This window comes from Artemia franciscana, chromosome 1, assembly GCF_032884065.1.
Source record: "Artemia franciscana chromosome 1, ASM3288406v1, whole genome shotgun sequence".
Classification (NCBI taxonomy): domain Eukaryota; kingdom Metazoa; phylum Arthropoda; class Branchiopoda; order Anostraca; family Artemiidae; genus Artemia; species Artemia franciscana.
In genome coordinates this window covers 29449618-29477117 of record NC_088863.1, presented here as the reverse complement: position 1 = coordinate 29477117, position 27500 = coordinate 29449618, and the positions used below count along the sequence as shown (strand labels likewise).

The 27500-nt window shown below is 31.9% G+C and overlaps 1 protein-coding gene and 1 long non-coding RNA gene across 4 annotated transcripts in view; one reads left to right on the top strand and one right to left on the bottom strand.

Annotated features, from left to right (window-relative positions):
- LOC136028379 (uncharacterized) overlaps window positions 1-24287 on the bottom strand; it is a 28576-nt gene extending 4289 nt beyond the window's left edge. The window contains exon 1 of the long non-coding RNA XR_010617823.1: window positions 24103-24287. This is a non-coding gene — a long non-coding RNA (uncharacterized LOC136028379). The remainder of the gene's footprint in view (window positions 1-24102) is intronic.
- Window positions 1-27500, top strand: part of LOC136028307 (glycine receptor subunit alpha-2-like) — a 131784-nt gene that overhangs the window by 18745 nt on the left and 85539 nt on the right. For all 3 annotated transcript variants that reach the window (XM_065706071.1, XM_065706087.1, XM_065706078.1), the window contains 2 exons: window positions 317-408; window positions 7892-7959. In XM_065706071.1, coding sequence (XP_065562143.1) covers window positions 317-408; window positions 7892-7959 — 160 coding nt within the window. The remainder of the gene's footprint in view (window positions 1-316; window positions 409-7891; window positions 7960-27500) is intronic.

Genomic DNA, 27500 nt, shown 5'->3' with positions numbered 1-27500 from the left:
CAACAGCTAGTTTTTATATATATAGATATATATATATTAGATAATACTTCTGCACAAGGCCATATCCAGGGAAGGATCAGGGTTTGAATTCCCCTCCCGAAATTTACGTCTGACTAATAAAAACGAAACAAAAATACGTATAATTTTTCTTAGTTTTTTTTCTACCCCCACCCTAACAAAGCCTTCCCTGAACAAAAATCCTCAATATGCTTTTCTTTGTTTTGTGTCGTTTTTGGATTAGTATATTTTCTTTTTTGTATCGTTTACGGACGCTATTGCATCACTAACTAATTATCATATTTGTTTTATTTTCTAGCTTTACTGGTCGAGAAGAACCTATTCGGTTTGATGAAATCCTTCCAGAAAATCATAAACTGTATGATAAGATGGCCCCACCAAGGGTTGATGGTAAGGATTACTTCATCTTGTCAGTAGACCTAAAAAAGGGAAGTAAAATTTTGAAAAAATGCTGCAGATTTTACCGAAAAATGAAAAGGGGAACAAAAGGTTGAACCAACAGATAAGAGGAAAGAGATTGCGAAAAAATCAAAAAAGGAACAAAAAAGTGACCTCACTAAACAGACATTTATAACTTCTTTTTTTTTAACTTAACGTTCGTCCCGATCCGAGTACCAAAATTTTCCTGATAACACACAGTAAATAAAGAGTGGTCATTCAAATAAAACCATCATGGTTGCTACAGTAGCTACTACCCAGTAAAGAGTAAACAACAGCCTACAGTAAACATAAAAAGAAATTCAAAATAGATTTTAAGGCGTAAACGAATCTTCATTTTATACTTGGAGGATCTAAATCAAAATTTGAAAAAATACGTTGAAACAAAACCCAAATTTGAAAACCACTGAAATTCTCACGTCGTAACACCCTTCAATTCCCAAATTTTAGAAACTGAAGAAAATTGAATTTTAGCCTGGATAACTCTGATGTGTTCTTTTTTCTTTATTTCCCATAAGAAAACTATAAAAAAAAAGAATTTAAAAGCAATTTTTACCCCGTAAAAATCTGTTTTTTTATGCTGATTCAAATATGTGAGCGCATTATAAGCCCATGCAATGTATATGGAAGGGGATGTATCCTCCTTAACTTCCCACTCTTTACGCTAAAGTTTGACTCTTTCTCACAACTCTACTTTTTTTTACAACAATAAAAAAAAATTGCATAAAGAACAATTGAAGAGGGGACAATCCCCTCCACGTACAGAATAATTTATGTTCGTTTTAAGTTTTAATGTCGCTCCTTACTTGCAGTTAAAAAATTTGTTTTTTTTTATTTAATTTCTGAACGTTTTGAATTAATTCATGTTTGGATTTTATCACACCGCAAATGCACAATTAAAAACAAATTGCATATTAATTTCTTTTTTGCTGAATGGCTTTCTCATAGTTTTTATCGGACGATTTTGATAAAAAAAAAAAAGGTGAAGGAGGAGGCCTAGTTACCCTCTAATTCTCGGCTACTTAAAAAGACAGCTTGAATTTTTCTTATGAACGTTTTTATTAGTAATAAATATACATAACTTACGAATTGACTTACGTAACGAACTTTTATATTTGTATATTTTTATTTTGTATATCAGGGGGTTTACCCTCTCGTCAATACCTCCCTCTTTACACTAAAGCTTGAATTTTGTCCCAATTCTTTGAGAATTAAATAAGAAACAAGTTTTTGCAACAGAAAGTAAGGAGCGATATTAAAACTTAAAATGAACAGAAATTACTCTGTGTATGAAAGGGGCTGTTTCCTCCTCAACACTCCGCTCTTTACGCTGAAGATTGACTCTTTCTCTCAATTCCACTTTTTCAAAACAGAAAAAATTTTGAGTGAATTCACAGTATAGATTAAGGTATTAAGCTGAACTTTCAAGAAACACTTAAAGGAGAAGATCAATTGACAAAAAGGCAATAATTGAAACCTACTACCACTACTGCTACTATTACTACTGCTACTACTACTACTACTACTACTGCTACTACTACTACTACCACTACTACCACTACTACCACTACTACAACTACTAATACCCCTGCAACTACCGCTTATGTAGCTAGTAGTACCAAGATTGAGATTGAACTGAAAATTTGAGGAAATGTTGAGGGTAAAGTTGAACTAAATCATACAGTAGTGTGTGCATATAAATTTTCAAAAGGGCTTATCAGCAATATCTTTGAAAATTGAAATTTAATGGATAGGAACTTGAAAGTTCTGGTGCCTTTTTGAGAGTAAAAAGAAACTGGAGGGCAACCAGCCCTCCTTCCACGTCGATTTGTACCCCAGACGCATCCAATCAAAATATAGAGATAGCCATTTTGTTCAGCACAGCTGAAAAGTCCAGTAATCATGGTTTTTAAGATGTCAACCCCCCAGAGTCCTTAAGATCCTTATAATCTTGCCCTTACCCTAGTCTTATTAAGATCCCTATAAGCTTTTAAAATCTTTATAAAATCTTTATTATATGTTGATTTTTTGGGGGTTTTCCCGATACTATTAGAAACAGGAACATGAAGCTCGAAAAAAGGATTGTTTTCACTGAAGTAAAGAATTAATAATATTGAAAAAAATCGATATTTTTTTTAGCTGCACAATACACATTGGCTTTTTTCATCCATTGGATGAAAAAGTCATCCATTGGATGAAAAAGATACTATTAGAAACAGGAACATGAAGCTCGAAAAAAGGATTGTTTTCACTGAAGTAAAGAATTAATAATATTGAAAAAAATCAATATTTTTTTAGCTGCACAATACGCATTGGCTTTTTTCATCCATTGGATGAAAAAGTCATCCATTGGATGAAAAAGTCATCCATTTTTTTTTTTACTATACATTTTTGGTAAAAGGGGGGACTTGGTATGGAGAGATATGGAGTAAATTATAGACTACCGCTTTCCTATTGACATTTTTGAATACCTTGTAATAAAATTCTTGAGATGTGAAAATTACTTTCCAATTAAAATCTTAATTCTAATTTAAACTATGTTAAGTTTCAATTTATTACTTTCTAGTTAACAATATTATCTGGTATCTTACGTCGAAATTAGAAGGGCTTAAAAATACATAATAATCTGTTGGTTCTTCTTGATCTCAACGTCGATTTTAATTGTTCCAAAAGTTTTATGTTTTTGTTTTGAAAGGAGGATAAATTTTTAATGTTTTACACCCAGAAATTTACTTATAATAACTATTCAAAGACAATAAAGCACTACTTTGACTTATGGGGAATTAATTTCGAATTTGATCTATAGTCTATTTGACGGCTGTGACTATACAGTGACAAAAAAGAGTGTTTAAAAGCTTCTTGGGGTAAAATAGTGTCCTAAGGTATAAACTTATAAAATACTAAAATATTTTATCCCTTCATATACGGAATAGCTTCGGTTCGATCTGAGTTTTAATTTTCCTTCTTACTTTCAATTAAAAAAATTTGTTTTTATTTAAATTCTTATCGTTTTTCAAATAAAGCCGGTAAATCTGGCTAACCATCTATGAAAAACTATTTATCCTCATTGGAAAATTCCCTCCCACAGATATTACTTTTTATCAGTGTTTATTTAAAGACTATTTGGGTTTTAAAAATTTAGAAAACGGTTTCAATTTCGAAATGGTCTCCCATCTCTGTTTGAATTTTATCATTCAAGTATGGTCTCAGCAATTGGATATTGCCACTAATTTTAATTAAAATTTTAAAGTCAATCTTTGAACAATTTAGAAAATGTACAAAAAAATAGTATGCGACCTAATCAATAAAAAATTAATAAATAGTAAATAAAATTTTTAATGAAATGATTCTGCGGAAAACCTATGGGACTTACCGTCATTAGCTTTCAAGCCACGAAATGTACAAACGTGGAAAAAAAGTACAGAGCTAAAACTAAAGAGTTTTTCCAGTCTATACATATAGAAACAACGACCGAAAAAAAACGCATAAACTTTTTATTAATACTATTTCAATTTCCTGTAATTTTAAACATGAGTTATTTGTTCCATAATAGTGAAATATATGTTTTAAAAAGTGTATGCAACTTTGATTATCTTTAATCTCTAAACAACATATTCTGTTTATAACTAAATGATCTCTAAAATAACATATTACTTTCTGGTAAACAGTTAACTTTTGCATGCGCACACTTCCATTCCAAACTTATTTGATGCTCAAATCAATGATATCTAACAAGCACAAAAAGTCCACAGAAGTTGCACTGAAACTCTGCATTGACATTACATTTGTAGATTAAATTAAAAAAGAATTTAAGACATCTTATACTTGGCGCTCCAACACCCATGAAGGTCATTCCTGAAGAAGAACCAACTGCTATACAGATAAGTAAATTCATTTTCTAGTGCTCTTAAAGGAAAACCGCAAGGAATTCCTGTTGGGATCGGAAGTGTCGTCTATCACTTAATAGTCAATTATTTTTTTATAGGAGAAAAGACTTTTCTGTTGAGCTAGAACTATGCACAGCTTTATTTGATCTTTTTCTTTTCTGTCTTTATGGGTTTAGTTTTATGATACTGAGTATTTTGGTGCATAAATTCCAGCCAGGTCACCCAACACAAGAAGTCTAGTTTGGTCACCAAACATTAAGTCCAATTTGTATGGTTTGAATTTAGTGTAGGGTGGAATTTTGGCCGGACTGCGTTTATTTGTAAGTTCAGTTTTTTGTTTGCCAATACTACTGGCTTTTGAATTAAGCTAAGTTTCATAGTTCATTTTTAAACCTTTGCTATATTAAATTTTTTCACACAATTGTCGAATTTTGGTCCGTAAAAGATACAAACTTTGGTAAGTAAAACCATGCATAAATAAGCCCTGAGAATCAGCCTTAATTCCACTCAACCTAACACCAGACAGCAAAGTCCAGTGCAGCTTAACATAACCAAACACCCACTTAAGTTTACGATTTGGCACCAGGTTTTACAACAGTATCATTATCGTAATGTTAATTTATTAAAAAAAACTTTTCACAAAAAGACGTTTATTGACAAAAGTAAAGACCATATTAAACTTATCACATCAGAAGAAATAGAAACCTATCGTAACTCAAACTCAAAACAACCAGAAATTATTATTAAAGAATAAATGAAACCCAAAACGAACAGAAATTGAATAAAAATCATAGCAAACAAACATACAACAGGTAATATTATAAATGAATAAATAAATATCAAAACGAGTAAAAGTTAAGTTGAATATGCAAGCCAAGCTTATAACGAACACAAGTATTTTGCTATTGAGGCATATATGAACCGCAAAACGAACAGAAACTAAATAAACAATCATAGCAAACAAACAAACAATAGTTACTAATATAAATGAGTAAATAAATCTTAAAACAAAGGAAACTTAAATTGAATGTGCAAATCCAGCTTGAAAAGAACAAAAATCTCTACAAAGAAGAGTTCGGGTTTTGTCTCCTTCTTTCAGTGTAAAAGTCTAAGACCTACTGCGTCATTGGTACTTTACTGAAAACTAGATGTGTCTTGAACAGTCTTTAAAAGTAAAAATATAATCGAACTGAATGTTTAATATACAGTGCTTTTAATTGCTGAAATATCATGAGTTCAAGATTTTATTTCACTGTAATTCTCTTTTCATTTTCAATGCTGCAATAACTGGAAAAGAAAATATTTGTAACTAGCTGGGTTCCGGCGGCTTCGCCGCCGTGCCCCAGCATGGCACGCGGCAGGCTTCTATAGATGGATTCTCATTGTCCATTGTGTTCTAGCCACAGAGAGTGTTGGGTCCCGGCGGCTTTGCCACTGGGACCCGCTGGCCCCAGCATGGCATGCGGTAGGCTTCTTTATATGGATTATCATTGTCCCTTGTGTTCTGGGTCCCGGCAATGCTATGTCATTTTTGGATCAAATTGATGACGTAAATTGGACATTCCTAATCTGGCCCTTCTCTTTGAGCCGCAAGCCTGGTTTTGCGTTGCTCTGGTGTTCCCTTTTTGGCGATATTGTAGGATAATTATACACGCATTGCTTTTGTAATATAGCGACACGCCTTCTTTTTTAACTATCTCTATTAGCCGCAAGCCTGGTTTCACGTTGCGAACGTAACATCATTTATAGATTTTTATCTTTTATTACAGTTTCTGCTTTTTTTAATTTTTTTTTTTTGACGTCATATTTTAGTTTTTTCGTTTTTGATTTTTTCCCTTTTAGTTTTTTCTTTTTTTAGTTTCTTTTTAATTCTTTTTCAGTTTTTTTTTGTTTTTTTTTATATTGACGTCATACTTAGTGACAGAAAGACAATGTAACGATAAAGATAGTGTAACGGACAGAAGGACACTACATATTTGTAGTGACCTATTTAGGTCATTTTTGTAGTCAGAAATTTCATTTGCTAATTCAAAAAATATAAAACAAATAAATAACAACTTAGTGGTTGATTTCAAAACCTGACCCCGAAGCGGCTACGCGGATGGCTTGTATATATTGATTTTCGTTGCCGCATATCTTCTAACTGCAGACATAGGTACGATACAACCACCCTATGATAAACACAAATTCTTCCTTTAAGTTGCGAAATTTTAAGGTCGTTTTTGTATCCAGAAACCTAAATATGCCTGTTTTAAGAAAATCAAACATGTAGCCGATTTAGAGGGCGGGCCCCGGCTGTCAGCATATGCTAGGCTTGTATATATTGGGTCTCGTAAGCACCAATCTCCAAAGAAGTCACCTTTGTTTTCTACTCTTTCCTTGGGAAAATGGTGGGCTCCATAGGGAATTTATATAATGATCTGTATTCATAATGGTCTGTTATTAAGAGTTACGTAGTTTATAGCATCTTTGTAGGTATTTGTTGGTTTTCCCTGTCATTTTTTTGGCATCGAAGATTGTGATGGCGTTGTTCTTCTAACGTAATATTTCTTGCTTCTTCATTTTGATGTTTTACTCTTTCTGAATTATGCAGTCGCTTGTCTTCTAGCGGAACAATTCTTAGTTCTTCACTTTTTTTGATACATTTTGATGCTTACTTTCTCGTTATCGCTTGTAATTCTTGCTCCCGCATATCTTTTAACCGCATATTTTATTTTCCTCGTACGGTATATCTTTTAACTGCATATTCCTTTGTTCTTCACTTTTATTTTCTTTTGTTCCACTCCACGTTGTCGCATGTCTTGTAAGCACATATTTCTTTGCTCTTCACTTTTGTTTTTGAATGTGTTTAATTCCTGCTGCAGCTTATCTTCAAACCAGGTATTTTTTTTTGTTCTTCTCTTTTGCTTTTAAATCGCCATAATTGTTGCTGACGCAACTATTCTAACTGTATCTCGCTACCACTTCTCTTTTTGCCGCATATTTCGTCTAACTGAATATTTCTTTGTTCTTCACTTTCAATATTGACTCGTTGTAATTTTCGTTGTTGTGAGTAATCTAACCGTATTTTTCTTTGTTCTTTAAGGTCTACGTTATTCATTTTGTTCTCTAGGTATTATTAAACTGCTGAAAGCACCTTTTGAAAAAGACTCATTACGCTTGGTATTTCATACTTAGCTATGTTTCTTGTGTAATTTTACGTGCATCAGAGACACTAAAAACGATACAGCCACTACTGAGCCACATGTGACGTAGGTATACTCTTGAAATTTATCTATAATTATGACGTCACTCACGGGATTTTTTTTCTAGAAATTAAGGCTCTCAGCCAATTTTTTCAAACTTGTGACTAATATAGATCGACTTTTAGGCCAGAAAATCCCATGATGCAAATTACTTTGTTTTCAGAAGTTAGGATAATAAATAAACGAAAACAGAAGCTAAAGAACTATAAGGCTACATACATATTGTTCTATTCTTCGAAATTAAGACATCGTTCTATCCTAGCTGTTGAATTTTTTTGTATTTACAACTTACCATATTTCTAGGTAATACGACGAGAGTCAATTTCCATCTCACAGTTATGAGCCTGGATTCAATTGACGAAAGCTCAATGGTAAGATATATATTAATTGCCTTGCATACATAAATTTTTAAGAATTAGTACGTTTGGCTCATGTAATATATATTTTAAGTTTAAAAAAGAAGGGAGAAGATTGACGTAAATGAGGGTTTCAAAGAAGTCAACATTTTTTTTCTGACGAAAGAATTTGAGTCCATAACACAGCTACATTCATAACTACAGTCCATGAACACCACATGCAGTGACATTCTCTAAGAGGAAATATGTAAGTAAAGGAGCTTTTATTGTTATTTAGGTCCTTCGGCTCTCTGTAGTTTCTTGTATAATTAGCTTTTTTTTTAGCTCTGTGGCCTGAATATATCATTATTAAAAATATCCTTTTAGAGAGGCTCTCTGATTATACTTTTAAAGTTTACTCATAAGCAATAATCATAAAAATCTCAGAGATTCGAAGAACATGCATGAAATAAATTTGTTTTCAAGGATGAATTGAGGAGGAGATTTGTAATATTGTGACGGTGCATTGTATGAAGACGCCACCAAGCTATCTTTAACGGTGTCATATATAACCCCATCCGGTGTATGTTCAAATCTATTTAAGTAGCAATCTCATCAATATTCCACATTAGGATCCCTATAGTGACCTCACGCTAGCACATCAGATAGACCAAAGCCATGCCAACAGTACCTTTTCGGTAATCCTAACGGGCGTGTGACTGGATTTTTTGTATTAAGCCACGGAGAGTGTCTCGCAACACCTAATAAAGTCAGGGGGTGCCTCGCAACATCTAATAGGAATGAAGTGCGTGATTCGCAACTTGATTCTCTGTATGCATCAGGCAACCCCTGAGACAAAAGTAATTTTTATCTTCCAATACCGTAGACAGCCATACCAGGCCCTTTGTTATTTTGTATCTAAGGAAAAAACTGACAAATTGACAAGTAAATGTTTTCTATCTAAATTTAAACACTTATTTAAACATTAAATTTATAATGGTTATTTAAATACTAAATTTATTCCAAAGTACCCACCAAGACTCTCTTATATATAAGTTGTTTACGCTATCAAAAGCTACAAATTTGCGTGATTTTCGAAATTTGGCGAATGCCCATAGAAAGTTAATCATAGAAAGGAATCAAAATGAATATTGCACCGTCAGATCCAGCGTATCAGAGAACCCAGCTGTAGAATTTTCAAGCTCCTATATACACATATGTGGAATTTCCACGGATGAAAGATCAAGAAAGATCACGGATGCGTGTTTAATTTTTTTTTTCCAGGGGTTTATCAAACCAGTGATCCTAGAAGATTGGGAGAGTGCTTTTCTGAGCGGAAATCGAAAGTTCTAGTACCCTTTTTAAGTGATCAAAAAGACCAGAGGGTAACTAGCCCCCCTCCCAAACCCCTTTTCCTCAAAAATCATTCGATGAACAATTGAATCAAAAAATATAATAGCCATTTTATTAAGCATAATTGAAAGGTAAATACCCATAGTATGCATGTGATACGATCTCAACAGATCCTGCGGAAAGGGCTGTAAGTTTTGACATTTGCTTATTCTTTACATATAATATTTGCTACTGGAAGGTAAATAGAAATTTTTTTGAGGAGGGAAAATTTTCTGTGGCAGGAGAATTTCCGTGGGAAGGGAAATTTCCGGGGAAGAGCGGAAATTTTGTATAAGGGAATTTGCCTGCCATAATTCCAAAATTCTTTTCAAATGTCTTACTTTCTGATTGCCGACTCAATTTTACATTTTGGGATGTTCGGGGAAAATATCCCTGTGAAGTTTTCAAAGGTGTTTGAATTATCTGAGTGACTTTGCCAGGGGGGAGGGTCTCACGGAAGAAATCCTTCACGGGGGAGTTTTGTGCGGGAGATATTTTCGCTGGGGATTTTTCTGCGGGAGAAACTTTGCATTGGGGAAGGGGAGGAATTTCCATAAGAACTTCCATGAGGAAGGGGGAGATTTCCGATTTTGTTTAAAAATAACAAAAATTAAATGAAAAGAAGTCTTTTTTTCAAATGAAAGGGTTCTAAGAAGAATTTTCCAGGTTGAACTGCCTACTAGAAAGTTTCTTGGGAATTTAAAGCGAGGATGGAATTGTCCATGGGAAGGTGTTTTACATGAATGGAATTTTCCATTGAAGAATTTTTTTTTTTTGGGGGGGGGGAGGAATTTCCATGAAGGAGCGAGGTAGATTTCTGGGCACTTTTTGATAACTATCAGAAATAAGATTCAAAAACAATTTTTTTTCCAATTAAAAGTAAAGAACATTTTTTAAATCTCACAATTAAAAGAAATTATTCCGCACATGAGGAAAGTGCCACCTCCTCAGTACCTCACTCTTTACGCTAAACTTAAACTTTCTGTCCCAATTCCATATGAACGAAGCACAAAGGTGGTTTCATTGGAATGAGGAGCTTAGTATAAATACTAATACAATTTAGCACAAAAGAGAAGTAGAAGAGGGGTACCTTACTCATAATTTGAAAAATGGTCAGAACTAAAATATGAAAACAAGTTCTTTCTTGTATGTGAAACAAGTTCTAATCCGGCAGATTAATTGTTGTTCATAAGCGTGGTTCTAGAAAGGATCCTTCTAATTATAGACCAGTTTCTCCTTTATTATCCTTTAGTAAAATTTTTGAAGAATATACGTACTCTAGACTACTGTCATTTCTTAATAAAAAACATTTTTCAATTACAATCAATCTGGTTTTCTCCCTAAGCACTTAACAGAATATGCTTGCAGGGCCTTGCTGAAGTTCATTCACAAGGCTACTCGATGAGGTAGAATTCCAACTGCAACTATCCTCGATGTCGGAAAACCCTTTGACAGCATATCACGTACTATCCGTGTCCATATTACATCAATTCCGTGTTGTTTTTGGTGCCACTCAAGGGTCTATTCTAGGGCCTGTTTTATTTCTTGCATTCATTAATGATCTTTTCATTGCTGTATCTGCAACAACTAAATGAAGTTTCTGTGATATCTGTGATCACAATTTTATCCCACCTAGTGAGACATTTAAAATCCAGTGCTATTCATATTTGCAGATGATAGAATTCCTGGGTGTCCCAAAATTATTTAACCTTCCTTCATCATGAAAATATATTCTGTCCTAGAAAGATCCTTAGCTTTGTTCGATGATAATCTCCTTGCCCGAAACCTATCTAAATCTAGTCTACTTATTTTTTTCCAAATCAGGTACTTCTTGTCCTTTAATTAAAACTATTTCCACCAGTCATGGTGATATAATTCGTCTCCCTGATAGACATGTTCGGCTCCTGGGTATTTTATTGGAAGAAAATATTTCTTTTATACATCGCTGTGCTCTTGTCAAAACCTAAGCTCTCCAGAAACGTAGGGTTTTTTGGAAGCATCGTCATTGTCTCACTGGTTTCATAATAAAGACCCTCCTTTCACTCTCTCATTCAACCATATTTGTACTACTGTCCAACAGTATGGCTATCAGCATTCTCTTCATTTACCCTCGCTGTTTCCAAAATATACAACAGAGGATTTGAATTAATATATGAGGTTACAGGCCTGCTCAAAATCAATTTATTGGATTGTTAATCCACATACATCTCTCTTTTCTCTTGTTTCACTTTTAAGTATTTTCATTGACTCCCCCCTAACCTCTTCAAGCAATTACATCTTTATATTACAACTATACTTCAAAAGGAACCTTGTGTATCGTTTTCTATAAGAAACAACATGGATATTTTCATTCACAAAGCAATAACCATAAGCTGACATTTTAATCCAGTTTTATGTTGCCCCTCCCTATGGAATTCTCTACCTATTAAAATTTGGCTATGTCATTCTTATGGGCAATTTGAAAAAGAGCTAACTGACCACCTCCTATGCGTAGACAGTTAGTTATCTCCTTCTTTCTCTTTCTACCCCGCAATCTTTCCCTTTCAATGTGTTCAATTCACTTATTTTGGTGGGCATGCTATTTTTTGTTGCTGTTGTTTAATTATTTTTCTCTTGTCGTTCTGTTCGATTATAGTACTATTATTTAACTTGACTTTATTTAACATAATAAACATAAACCATTACATATATAAATCAATACGCTAGGAAAAAAAAGCAAATATTTTTCTAACGTGTAGCGATTACCGACATAAACATTCCTAGAAGCATTCTAAACTAATAATTAATTTAAAGAAAGCAAAAAAAAACAACAACAAAAAATAATCTCACTCTCTCAAACACCTTCAAGGTACCAACAACCATCCAAATACAACTCCATCCAACCCAGCCCTTCAATCCACTCCTCCTCCTAGCCTTATAGCCCACTCACATCCATCCTCCCCCCCCCCAAAAAAAAAAACTGATTCCCCAAGAAATGCGCTTTTAATCTATTTTTAAACTGTATCAGGTGCTCAGCCGCCCACACTCACAGTAAGCGAATTCCATACAAAAAGATGAAGATACTTCAAAGTAAAAATCAGGTCTCACACTGTTTTGAATCTCCACAATCAAATTATCACCTCTTCTTCTACCATGATCATGAACAGAATTTCCTAAGCGGTAAAACTCATTAAAAATTCTCGGTGCTAGATTATGCACATAATTATACACAAACATCGCCGCTTAATAGTCACATATCTATCCGAGAATGAGCAGCCCTAGAGAACTCGAAGCACATACTGGGGTCTTTCACATTTTTTTTTACATATTTCTCAATTATTCTTACTGCTTTATTTTCTAGCACTTGTACACGCTTGTAATTATCGGGAAAGTTGCTGCTTTACACTAAACATTCATCTATATATATAAAAATAAGTTGTCCGTGTGTGGATCTGTGGATCTGTGGATCAGGTGACGTCATGTTTGTCCGCATATGACGTCTGAATTATTTCACACTAATACAAAAGAAGAAAAAAACTAAAAAAGGTAAAAACTACAAAAAAAACTAAAAAGAAAAAAAAACTAAAAAAGCTAAAAAACTAAAAAAAAACTAAAAAAAGGTAAAAATCTAATAACTAAAAAAAAACTGACAAAAATAAAAAAAGGCAAAAACTACAAAAAAAAATAAAAACTAATAAAAAAACTAAAAAAGCTAAAAAACTAAAAAAACTAAAAAAAAACTAAAAAAAGGTAAAAAACTAAAAAAAAACTAAAAACTAAAAAAGAAAAAAACTAAAAAAAAGGAAAAAACTGAAAAATAAAAGAGAAAAAGAAAACTAAAAAATATGAATAAATATATATAAAAATAAGTTGTTTGTGGGTTATGTCTGTCTGTCTGTCTGTTGAGTGACGTCGTGTTTGTCCGCATATGACGTCTGAATTATTTCACACTAATACAAAAGAAGAAAAAAAACTAAAAAAGGTAAAAACTACAAAAAAAACTAAAAAGAAAAAAAACTAAAAAAGCTAAAAAACTAAAAAAACTAAAAAAAGGTAAAAAACTAAAAACTAAAAAAAACTGAAAAAACTAAAAAAAGGCAAAAACTAAAAAAAAAACTAAAAACTAATAAAAAAACTAAAAAAGCTAAAAAACTAAAAAAAATAAAAAAACTAAAAAAAAGGAAAAAACAAAAAAAAAAACTAAAAACTAAAAAAGAAAAAACTAAAAAAAAGGAAAAAACTGAAAAATAAGAGAAAAAAAAAACTAAAAAAATATTAATAAATATAAAAAATATAAATATAAATATAATATAAATTAGCAATCAACAAAGCACCGAGACACAAATGACGACCGGGACACAGGGAGTATAAATGACGACCAGGACATAAGTAAAAAAAAAAATAAAAAAACTAAAAAAATGGTAAAAACTACAAAAAAACTAAAAACTAATAAAAAAACTAAAAAATCTAAAAATCTAAATAAACTAAAAAAGAAAAAAAAGAAAAAAGGAAAAAAATAAAGGAGAAAAACAAAACTAAAAAACGAATGTATATACAGACCGGGACACCGGGATACAAATGACGACCGGGACACAGGGAATATAAATGACGACCAGGACACAGGGACACAACTACAATGGGGACGCCGGGGGGCACAGGGGGATATAAATGACGACCGGGACACCGGGACACAAGGAATATAAATGACGCCCGGGACACTCAAAGAGAAATCACAGACTGGAACACCGGGACACAAATGACGACCGGGACACAGGGAATATAAATGACGACCGGGACACAGGGACATAACTACAAAGGGGACGCCGGGGTGCACAGGGGGATATATAAATGACGATGGCGACTCAGGGAATGGTCGATTAGCAATCACCATCAACAAAGCTCAAGGGCAATCATTAGAATCATGAGGTATAGATCTGAATACGGATTGTTTTCCCATGGACCATTATATGTTGCATGTTCAAGAGTCGGTAAACCTGAAAATCTATTTATATGCACAGACAATGGGACAGCAAAGAATGTTGTATATTCGCAAGTTTTACGTAGTTAAAAACATATATATATATATATATATATATATATATATATATATATATATATATATATATATATATATATATATATATATATATATATCTATATTCACAGGTGGGACATAGGGACACAACTACAATGGCGCGTAACTAATATGGCGCGTAACGACTTACGCGCGCGGGGGGGCTTGGGGGGGGCGCGAAGTGCACCCACCAACAAGGTGTTGGGGTGGCGCGAAGCGCCACCCCAACAGCTAGTATGATACATACGAGTAGATGACTGCAAAATATATCATGCGAAGAGAGCGTTCCACCAGAATATACTTCAGTCTTCGAGGAATTCCTACTCCACTTGCAATTTTTGTGGAAATAATGTCGCTATGATGCTTCCACAAAAGATTAGAATCAACGTGGAAGCCAATGAGAATAATGTTTGGTCTCCCACCGTCAAAGACCAAAGAGGCTTTGGGAGGGGGGCTAAAGTTTTGTATTTTGTCTCTGTTTTCTTTAAATAAGTTGGCAGATTGATTGATTCAACTGAAAATAAGGAGTATTATTGAAATTAAAACTGAAAGAAATTGTTCTGTATATGAGGTGGGCTACTTCTACCTTAACCCTCGCTCTTTAAGCTAAATTCTGATATTTCTTTGCAAATACATTAATTTGAATTTGACGGCCCTTGTGTTTCAGCAGTCTTTCTTAAATAATTCCGAGAAAAAGTCAAACTTTAGTGTAAGGAGCGAGGAAAATCTTCTGTGGGGCTGGGAATTTTCTGCGGAGATAATTTTGCGTAGGGGAAAGTTTTCGGGAATAAAACTTCTTAGGAGAAATCTTATACGGAGGCAAGAATCTGGGGAAAGACCTGTAAGTTATGAAATTCGCTTGTTGTTTGTGTATAGTATTTGTTATTGGGAAGTAAACAGACTTTTTTTAGGAGGGAGAATTATCTGCCTGAGGTTTTTTCGTGGGAAGGGAAGTTTTTGTGGATAAGCTTTTAAGGGGGAATTTTCCATGAAGAAATTTGCCATAATTCCTACACGAAATTCTTTTTATTTGTCTTACTGCCTGTTGCCTGACTCAATTTTTACATTTTGAGATGTTCGGAGAAATTGTCCAGGTGAAATTCCTAATGGAGTTTGAATTGTCTGAAGAACTTTTTTTTAGGGGGGAGATTTCCACGGGGGATATTCATCATGGAGGAGTTTTCTGCTGGAGAAATTTTCAACGGGGAAATTTTCCACAGAAGAAACTATCCATTGGGGGTGAAGGAAGGGATTTCCAGGAAAAATGCTTCCGTTAATAGAGAACTTCCGACTTGGTGTCGAAAACGACTAAAAATTAAACGAAAATAAGTCTGTTTCTAAATGAAAGTAAGCTAAGGAGAATTATCCAGGCATAATTGTCCGAAAGAAATTTTCTGGGGGAATTTTCAGCGATGATGGAAATGTCTGAAGGAAGGCACATTTTACACAGGAGGAAGCTTTCATGAAGTAAGCTTTGTAGGGAAAATTTTTTATGGAGCAAAAAGATGGATTTACCGGCACTATTTGATAAACGATAAGAAATAATATAATTAAAATCAAGTTTGTCCAACACTAAAGAAAGGAACGGCATTAAAATATACAATTAAAGGAAAATACTCCGTAGATAAGGGGAGATACCCTCTCTTGCGTGCCTCGCTCTTTACTCTAAAATTTGACTTTGTGTTCCAATTCCTAATGGACGACCCTGAAACATTAAGGACAGATTAATTATAATGGGAAGCTTTGTTTAAATATTAAAAACATTTGTTTAAATATCAAAAAATGAAAAATGGTCAGAAACTAAGTAAAAATGCAAGTTCTTTCAACTGAAAATAAGAAGCACCATTAAAAAGCCAACAAAACTATTCCGTACTAGCTGTTGGTGTGGCGCTTCGTGCCAAACCAACACCTAGTTGGTGGGGACGCTTTGTCCTATATATATATATATATATATATATATATATATATATATATATATATATATATATATATATATATATATATATATATATATATATATATATATATATATCTATATATATAAAAATAAGTTGTCTGTGTGTGGATCTGTGGATCAGGTGACGTCACCTGAAAAAACTGGATCAGGTGACGTCAAAACTGAAAAAACTAAAAAAAGGCAAAAACTACAAAAAAAACTAAAAACTAATAAAAAAAATAAAAAAGCTAAAAAACTAAAAAAACTAAAAAAAGGCGAAAACTACAAAAAAAAAACTAAAAACTAATAAAAAGCTAAAAAATTAAAAAAACTAAAAAAAGGCAAAAACTACAAAAAAAACTAAAAACTAATAAAAAAAATAAAAAAGCTAAAAAACTAAAAAAACTAAAAAAAAGGAAAAAACTGAAAAATAAGCTAAAACATAGGTAAAAACCAATAAAAAACTAAAAAAAAAACTGAAAAAACTAAAAAAAGGCAAAAACTACAAAAAAAACTAAAAACTAATAAAAAAAGTAAAAAAGCTAAAAAACTAAAAAAACTAAAAAAAGGTAAAAAACTAAAAAAAATAAAAAATAAAAAAAACTAAAAAAAAGGAAAAAACTGAAAAATAAGCTAAAATAAAGGTAAAAACCAATAAAAAACTAAAAAGAAAAAAAGGAAAAAACTAAAAAAAATTTTCATCTAAAAAACTAAAAAAACTAAAAACTAAAAAAAAACAAAAAAAAAAGGAAAAAACTGAAAAATAAGCTAAAATAAAGGTAAAAACCAATAAAAAACTAAAAAAAAACTGAAAAAACTAAAAAAAAAGGCAAAAACTACAAAAAAAACTAAAAACTAATAAAAAAGTAAAAAAGCTAAAAAACTAAAAAAAATAAAAAAACTAAAAAAAGGTAAAAAACTAAAAAAAATCAAAAATAAAAAAAAAACTAAAAATAAGGAAAAACTGAAAAATAAGCTAAAATAAAGGTAAAAACCAATAAAAAACTAAAAAGAAAAAAAGGAAAAAACTAAAAAAAATTTTCATCTAAAAAACTAAAAAAAACTAAAAAAGGTAAAAACTAAAAGAACTAAAAAAGAAAAAAATAAATGACGACACTCAAAGAGAAAGCGACCAGGACAAAAGGAATGTTCGATTAGCAATCAACAAAGCACCGGGACACAGGGAGTATAAATGACGACCAGGACATAAGTAAAAAAAAAAACTATCTATATATATAAAAATAAGTTGTCTGTGGATCTGTGGATCGTGGATCAGGTGACGTCACCTGAAAAAACTGGATCAGGTGACGTCAAAACTGAAAAAACTAAAAAAAGGCAAAAACTACAAAAAAACTAAAAACTAATAAAAAAAATAAAAAAGCTAAAAAACTAAAAAAACTAAAAAAACTAAAAAAAGGTAAAAAACTAAAAAAACTAAAAACTAAAAAAAACTAAAAAAAGGAAAAAACTGAAAAATAAGCTAAAATAAAGGTAAAAACCAATAAAAAACTAAAAAAAAGACTGAAAAAACTGAAAAAAGGCAAAAACTTCAAAAAAAACTAAAAACTAATAAAAAAAAGTAAAAAAGCTAAAAAACTAAAAAACTAAAAAAACTAAAAAAAGGTAAAAAACTAAAAAAAATAAAAAATAAAAAAAAAATAAAAAAAGGAAAAAACTGAAAAATAAGCTAAAATAAAGGTAAAAAAACTGGGTCAGGTGACGTCAAAACTGAAAAAACTAAAAAAAGGCAAAAACTACAAAAAAAACTAAAAACTAATAAAAAAGCTAAAAAACTAAAAAAACTAAAAAAAAGGCAATAACTACAAAAAAACTAAAAACTAATAAAAAAAATAAAAAAACTAAAAAAACTAAAAAAACTAAAAAAAGGTAAAAAACTAAAAAAACTAAAAACTAAAAAAAACTAAAAAAAAAGGAAAAAACTGAAAAATAAGCTAAAATAAAGGTAAAAACCAATAAAAAACTAAAAAAAAACTGAAAAAACTAAAAAAAGGCAAAAACTACAAAAAAAACTAAAAACTAATAAAAAAAAGTAAAAAAGCTAAAAAACTAAAAAAACTAAAAAAAACTAAAAAAAGGTAAAAAACTAAAAAAAATAAAAAATAAAAAAAAACTAAAAAAAAGGAAAAAACTGAAAAATAAGCTAAAATAAAGGTAAAAACCAATAAAAAACTAAAAAGAAAAAAAGGAAAAAACTAAAAAAAATTTTCATCTAAAAAACTAAAAAAAACTAAAAAAGGTAAAAACTAAAAGAACTAAAAAAGAAAAAAATAAATGACGACACTCAAAGAGAAAGCGACCAGGACAAAAGGAATGTTCGATTAGCAATCAACAAAGCACCGGGACACAGGGAGTATAAATGACGACCAGGACATAAGTAAAAAAAAACTAACAAAACTAAAAAGAAGGTAAAAACTACAAAAAAACTAAAAAGAAAAAAACTAAAAAAAGGCAAAAACTACAAAAAAAACTAAAAACTAATAAAAAAGCTAAAAAACTAAAAAAACTAAAAAAAGGCAAAAACTACAAAAAAAACTATAAACTAATACAAAAAATAAAAAAGCTAAAAAACTAAAAAAACTAAAAAAACTAAAAAAAGGAAAAAAGCTAAAAAAAACTAAAAACTAAAAAAACTAAAAAAAAGGAAAAAACTGAAAAATAAGCTAAAATAAAGGTAAAAACCAATAAAAAACTAAAAAAAAACTGAAAAAACTAAAAAAAGGCAAAAACTACAAAAAAAACTAAAAACTAATAAAAAAAGTAATAAAGCTAAAAAACTAAAAAAACTAAAAAAACTAAAAAAAGGTAAAAAACTAAAAAAAAAAAATAAAAAAAAACTAAAAAAAAGGAAAAAACTGAAAAATAAGCTAAAATAAAGGTAAAAACCAATAAAAACTAAAAAGAAAAAAAGGAAAAAACTAAAAAAATTTTCATCTAAAAAACTAAAAAAAAACTAAAAAAGGTAAAAACTAAAAGAACTAAAAAAGAAAAAAATAAATGACGACACTCAAAGAGAAAGCGACCAGGACAAAAGGAATGTTCGATTAGCAATCAACAAAGCACCGGGACACAGGGAGTATAAATGACGACCAGGACATAAGTAAAAAAAAACTAACAAAACTAAAAAGAAGGTAAAAACTACAAAAAAAAAGAAAAAAAACCTAAAAACTAATAAAAAAACTAAAAAATCTAAAAATCTAAATAAACTAAAAAAGAAAAAAAAGGAAAAAAATAAAGGAGAAAAACAAAACTAAAAAACGAATGTATATACAGACCGGGACACCGGGATACAAATGACGACCGGGACACAGGGAATATAAATGACGACCGGGACACAGGGACACAACTACAACGGGGACACCGGGGGAAACAGGGGATATAAATGACGACCGGGACACCGGGACAGGAATGGTCGATTAGCAATCACCATCAACAAAGCTCAAGGGCAATCATTAGAATCATGAGGTATAGATCTGAATACAGATTGTTTTCCCATGGACCATTATATGTTGCATGTTCAAGAGTCGGTAAACCTGACAATCTATTTATATGCAAAGACAATGGGACAGCAAAGAATGTTGTATATTCGCAAGTTTTACGTAGTTAAAACCATATATATATATATATATATATATATATATATATATATATATATATATATATATATATATATATATATATATATCTATCTATATTCACAGGTGGGACATAGGGACACAACTACAATGGCGCGTAACTATTATGGCGCGTAACGACTTACGCGCGCGAGGGGGCTTGGGGGGGCGCGAAGCGCCCCCACCAAGGGGCGTATATATATATATATCTATATATATAAAAATAAGTTGTCTGTGGATGGATGTGTGGATGGATGTGTGGATGGATGTGTCAGGTGACGTCACCTGAAAAAACTGGATTAGGTGACGTCAAAACTGAAAAAACTAAAAAAAAGGCAAAAACTACAAAAAAAACTAAAAACTAATAAAAAAAATAAAAAAGCTAAAAAACTAAAAAAACCTATAAAGGTAAAAACCAATAAAAAACTAAAAAAAAAACTGAAAAAACTAAAAAAAGGCAAAAACTACAAAAAAAACTAAAAACTAATAAAAAAAGTAAAAAAAGCTAAAAAACTAAAAAAACTAAAAAAAGGTAAAAAACTAAAAAAAAATAAAAAATAAAAAAAAACTAAAAAAAAGGAAAAAACTGAAAAATAAGCTAAAATAAAGGTAAAAACCAATAAAAAACTAAAAAAAAAAAGGAAAAAACTAATAAATGACGACACTCAAAGAGAAAGCGACCAGGACAAAAAACTAAAAAAAAAGGCAAAAACTACAAAAAAACTAAAAACTAATAAAAAAAATAAAAAAGCTAAAAAACTAAAAAAACTAAAAAAAGGTAAAAAACTAAAAAAACTAAAAACTAAAAAAAAACTAAAAAAAGGTAAAAACTAAAAGAACTAAAAAAAGAAAAAATAAATGACGACACTCAAAGAGAAAGCGACCAGGACAAAAGGAATGTTCGATTAGCAATCAACAAAGCACCGGGACACAGGGAGTATAAATGACGACCAGGACACAAGTAAAAAAAAAAATTAACAAAACTAAAAAGAAGGTAAAAACTACAAAAAAACTAAAAAGAAAAAAAAACTAAAAACTAATAAAAAAACTAAAAAATCTAAAAATCTAAATAAACTAAAAAAGAAAAAAAAAGGAAAAAATAAAGGAGAAAAACAAAACTAAAAAACGAATGTATATACAGACCGGTACACCGGGATACAAATGACGACCGGGACACAGGGAATATAAATAACGACCGGGACACAGGGACACAACTACAACGGGGACACCGGGGGGAAACAGGGGGATATAAATGACGACCGGGACAAAAAAACTAAAAAGAAATAAAAACTAAAAACTAATAAAAAAAACTAAAAAATCTAAAAATCTAAATAAGCTAAAAAAGAAAAAAAAAGGAAAAAAATAAAGGAGAAAAACAAAACTAAAAAACGAATGTATATACAGACCGGGACACCGGGATACAAATGATGACCGGGACCCGGGACACAGGGAATATAAATGACGACCGGGACACAGGGACACAACTACAACGGGACACCGGGGGAAACAGGGGGATAACCTGACAATCTATTTATATGCAAAGACAATGGGACAGCAAAGAATGTTGTATATTCGCAAGTTTTACGTAGTTAAAACCATATATATATATATATATATCTATATTCACAGGTGGGACATAGGGACACAACTACAATGGCGCGTAACTATTATGGCGCGTAACGACTTACGCGCGCGGGGGGGGCTTGGGGGGGGCGCGAAGCGCCCCCACCAACTAGGTGTTGGGGTGGCGCGAAGCGCCACCCCAACAGCTAGTATATATATATATATATATATATATATATATATTATATATATATATATATATATATATTATATATATATATATATATATATATATATATATATATATATATATATATATATATATATTATATATATATATATATATATATATATATACTAGCTGTTGGGGTGGCGCCCCCCCCGCGCGCGTAAGTCGTTACGCGCCATATTAGTTACGCGCCATTGTAGTTGTGTCCCTATGTCCCACCTGTGAATATAGATAGATATATATTTATATATACATATATATATATATATATAATATATATATATATATATATATATATATATATATATATATATATATATTATATATATATATATATATATACTAGCTGTTGGGGTGGCGCTTCGCGCCACCCCAACACCTAGTTGGTGGGGGCGCTTCGCGCCCCCCCCCAAGCCCCCCCGCGCGCGTAAGTCGTTACGCGCCATAATAGTTACGCGCCATTGTAGTTGTGTCCCTATGTCCCACCTGTGAATATAGATAGATATATATATATATGGTTTTTAACTACGTAAAACTTGCGAATATACAACATTCTTTGCTGTCCCATTGTCTTTGCATATAAATAGATTGTCAGGTTTACCGACTCTTGAACATGCAACATATAATGGTCCATGGGAAAACAATCTGTATTCAGATCTATACCTCAATGATTCTAATGATTGCCCTTGAGCTTTGTTGATGGTGATTGCTAATCGACCATTCCCTGTCCCGGTGTCCCGGTCGTCATTTATATCCCCCTGTTTCCCCCGGTGTCCCCGTTGTAGTTGTGTCCCTGTGTCCCGGTCGTCATTTATATTCCCTGTGTCCCGGTCGTCATTTGTATCCCGGTGTCCCGGTCTGTATATACATTCGTTTTTTAGTTTTGTTTTTCTCCTTTATTTTTTTCCTTTTTTTTTCTTTTTAGTTTATTTAGATTTTTAGATTTTTTAGTTTTTTATTAGTTTTTAGGTTTTTTTTTCTTTTTAGTTTTTTTGTCCCGGTCGTCATTTATATCCCCCTGTTTCCCCCGGTGTCCCCGTTGTAGTTGTGTCCCTGTGTCCCGGTCGTCATTTATATTCCCTGTGTCCCGGTCGTCATTTGTATCCCGGTGTACCGGTCTGTATATACATTCGTTTTTTAGTTTTGTTTTTCTCCTTTATTTTTTTCCTTTTTTTTTCTTTTTTAGTTTATTTAGATTTTTAGATTTTTTAGTTTTTTTATTAGTTTTTAGTTTTTTTTTTCTTTTTAGTTTTTTTGTAGTTTTTACCTTCTTTTAGTTTTGTTAATTTTTTTTTTACTTATGTCCTGGTCGTCATTTATACTCCCTATGTCCCGGTGCTTTGTTGATTGCTAATCGAACATTCCTTTTGTCCTGGTCGCTTTCTCTTTGAGTGTCGTCATTTATTTTTTTCTTTTTTAGTTCTTTTAGTTTTTACCTTTTTTAGTTTTTTTTTAGTTTTTTAGATGAAAATTTTTTTTAGTTTTTTCCTTTTTTTCTTTTTAGTTTTTATTGGTTTTTACCTTTATGTTAGCTTATTTTTCAGTTTTTTCCTTTTTTTTAGTTTTTTTTTATTTTTTATTTTTTTTTAGTTTTTTACCTTTTTTAGTTTTTTTAGTTTTTTTAGTTTTTTTAGTTTTTTAGCTTTTTTACTTTTTTTATTAGTTTTTAGTTTTTTTGTAGTTTTTGCCTTTTTTTAGTTTTTTCAGTTTTTTTTTTAGTTTTTTATTGGTTTTTACCTTTATTTTAGCTTATTTTTCAGTTTTTTCCTTTTTTAGTTTTTTTTAGTTTTTAGTTTTTTTAGTTTTTTACCTTTTTTTAGTTTTTTTAGTTTTTTTAGTTTTTTAGCTTTTTTATTTTTTTTATTAGTTTTTAGTTTTTTTTGTAGTTTTTGCCTTTTTTTTTAGTTTTTTTAGTTTTTTAGCTTTTTTATTAGTTTTTAGTTTTTTTTGTAGTTTTTGCCTTTTTTTAGTTTGACAACTTATTTTTATATATATAGATAGTTTTTTTTTTTTTACTTATGTCCTGGTCGTCATTTATACTCCCTGTGTCCCGGTGCTTTGTTGATTGCTAATCGAAACATTCCTTTTGTCCTGGTCGCTTTCTCTTTGAGTGTCGTCATTTATTAGTTTTTTCCTTTTTTTTTTTAGTTTTTTATTGGTTTTTACCTTTATTTTAGCTTATTTTTCAGTTTTTTCCTTTTTTTAGTTTTTTTTTATTTTTTAGTTTTTTTAGTTTTTTACCTTTTTTTAGTTTTTTTAGTTTTTTTAGTTTTTAGCTTTTTTACTTTTTTTATTAGTTTTTAGTTTTTTTTTGTAGTTTTTGCCTTTTTTTAGTTTTTTCAGTTTTTTTTTTAGTTTTTTATTGGTTTTTAACCTTTATAGTTTTTTTAGTTTTTTAGCTTTTTTATTTTTTTTATTAGTTTTTAGTTTTTTTTGTAGTTTTTGCCTTTTTTAGTTTTTTCAGTTTTGACGTCACCTGATCCAGTTTTTTCAGGTGACGTCACCTGACACATCCATCCATCCATCCACAGACAGACAACTTATTTTTATATATATAGATATATATAATATATATATATATATATATATATATACTAGCTGTTGGGGTGGCGCTTCGCGCCACCCCAACACTAGTTGGTGGGGCGCTTCGCGCCCCCCCAAGCCCCCCCCGCGCGCGTAAGTCGTTACGCGCCATATTAGGTACGCGCCATATTAGTTACGCGCCATTGTAGTTGTGTCCCTGTGTCCCACCTGTGAATATAGATAGATTTATATATGTGTTTCAAACTACGTAAAATTGCGAATATACAACATTCTTGGATTTCCCATTGTCTGTCCATATACAAAGCCGTATGTACTAATAATGACGTCATATGCAAACGCTCTTTTTACAAACAAACAAACATGCATACACACAACTCGTTTTTATATAGATAGATAGATAGATAGATACAATACAAATTAACTACGTAAAACTTGTGAATATACAACAGTCTTCGCTGTCCCATTGTCTGTGCGTATAAATAGATTGTCAGGTTTACCGACCCTCAAAGATGCAACATACAATTGTACATTGGTAAAGCAATCTGTATTAAGATCTATACCGCATTTTTCTAGTGATTGCCCTTGAGCTTTGTTGATGGTGGTTGCAAATGCTAATCGAATTGGGAATTGCAATCTTTTAAATTGAAAAAGCAGATCCGTTGGAATCATGGAATGCGAGGAATAAGAACAGCCTCACCCTCATAAGGCCCTGTCAAGATTGTGGCATCTATTAGGTTTTCCATTGTTTTTTTTTACGGCAAGTCGCGTGCCATTGCAAAGCTTTGGTGGGGTTGATATTTCTTAAAAGTAATATTGGTACGCCTATTTTTAGTTGTAGCAGGTGTGGTGGACACCCTGAAGGATCTATGGAATTTAAAAATTCAGATGGATAATTAACCGCTTCATTTGGTTCCGAAATACAAATTAACTGCGTAAAACTTGCGAATATACAACATTCTTCGCTGTCCAATTCTCGCTGCATATAAATAGATTGTCAGGTTTACCGACCCTCGAACATGCAACGTACAATTGTCCATGGGAAAAACAATCAGTATTAAGATCAATACCACATTTTTCTAATGATTGACCTTGAGCTTTGTTAATGGTGATTGCAAATGCTAATCGAATTGGGAATTGCAATCTTTTAAATTGAAAAGGCAGATCTGTTGGAATCATGGGAATGCGAGGAATAAGAACAGCCTCACCCTCAAAAGGCCTGTTAGGATTGTGGCGTCTATTAGGTTTTCCATTGTTTTTTTTACGGCAAGTCGAGTGCCATTGCAAAGCTTTGGTGGGTTTATATTTCTTAAAAGTATTATTGGTACGCCTATTTTTAGTTGTAGCACGTGTGGTGGAAACCCTGAAAGATCTATGGAATTTAAAAATTCAGATGGATAATTAACCGCTTCATTTGTTCCAAAACTGTGTCGACTGACTTGTAAAGGACTGCCTGGTCTTGAATCTTGGTCAAAACAATATTGTTGATTTCGTGGACGTCTATATTTTTGGGTGCGAGAATCGCTCTTTCACTTAGCCATTTATTATTTTTATAATTTTTTAGAATATTCGGAAATACTTTTTCAATCAATTCATTTTTGGACGTCACTAAATTACAGAAATCAGCAGGTAGTTGTATACGTCCTGAAATTGAGTCTACTGGGAGCTTTCCGTTTCCCATTGCCAGCAATTGATCTGAAAATGTTTGACCAGAGTCATCGTTTTGCAATCGGACACGCATATTTGTAGTTAATTTTAATGTTTTTTACGTGTGCCCATAAATTAGAATTTTTCAGGCAAGCATTCATTTCGTCTGCAGGAGTTGATCTAGGTATTATAGGTAATGTTTGCCTGAAATCTCCCGCAAGCAATATTAAGGTGATGCCAAAGGGTTTCGACTTCCCTCGCAAATCTTTTAAGCATTGATCCAGAGCCTCGAGCGATTTTTTGTGTGCCATTGTGCACTCATCCCAAATAATAAGTTTGCATTGCTGCAATACTTTACCCATCCCAGATGATTTGGAAATATTGCACGTGGGAGTTTCTGTAGAATGCAAGTTCAGAGGCAATTTCAAAGCGGAATGAGCAGTTCTTCCACCAGGCAGCAATGTTGCGGCTATTCCGGACGACGCAATTGCCAACGCTATATCATTTTTAGATCGAATTGATGCCAGAATCAGTTTTATCACAAACGTTTTACCAGTACCTCCTGCGCATCCAAAAAGAAAATTTCTCCAACGTTGTTATCGACACAATGCATTATCGTATCATAAATGTCTTTTTGTTCCGACGTTAACTTGGAAATGTTATTTTGTACATACGGCAATAGATCACTCGTACTGTAACTTTGTTCACGATCCAATTCTACACATGTCGAAACAGCAGCGATACGGTTAGGTGAAGGCATTCCCAAACCCTGAAGAGGTTTGTTTGCCATACTTATGCAAAAATCTTCTATAACAACTAAAGTGTAGTTATAAATTTCTGGTGTAAAATCAAAAGTCATGTCTGACGTCTCTAACTGTTTTCGATGAAGTATATCTTCGGACATTTTTTACTTATATTTTTCCCATAAATCTGTAGGAGCTGATGGAGAGCAAGTTGTTAAAATGATGCCAAACAATGCACGAATTTGACTTGGGGTTGACGTTTCGCACGTGTCATTGATGCAGTTATCCCAGTGTTGGTCATTCTCCAATAAATTCAGAGCTTGGCATGCACTACGGTAAGTGTCATGTATAGTACCATTTACAGTCCTCAAATACTCAAAGGATGTCGGACGGGTACATTCACCAAAAGCAGGCGTAGAAAGAAGCATTCATGTTGATTGGGGTGAATGGTGTAGAGTCTTCCTATCGTGGTATCTTTGAAGATGGTAGGTTGGCCGTCGACTGACTTACCCTGTTTTCGACGTTCAAATACTTTATTTTTAGTATTCCACGTGTAATACGAAGGCACTTCAGTATACAGCAGTTTTTTTGCAAAAGAATCATTTTTGCAAAGCGAAAAAAAAGCTGTTAATGTTGTATCCGGTGGATTCAGGACTCTTTGTTGCACGTTGGTTTCCGTGAAATAAACACGTTGACCATTCTGTAAATGTACCGCTAAGTGAACAACAGCTGGACTACGTTCATGTATCGGAAATGAAAGAATTCGCCAAACAGCTTCATTACTGCTTATGTATCTTCCAGCCTGATATTCTACGATTTCATCGAAATCTTTGATTTCGGA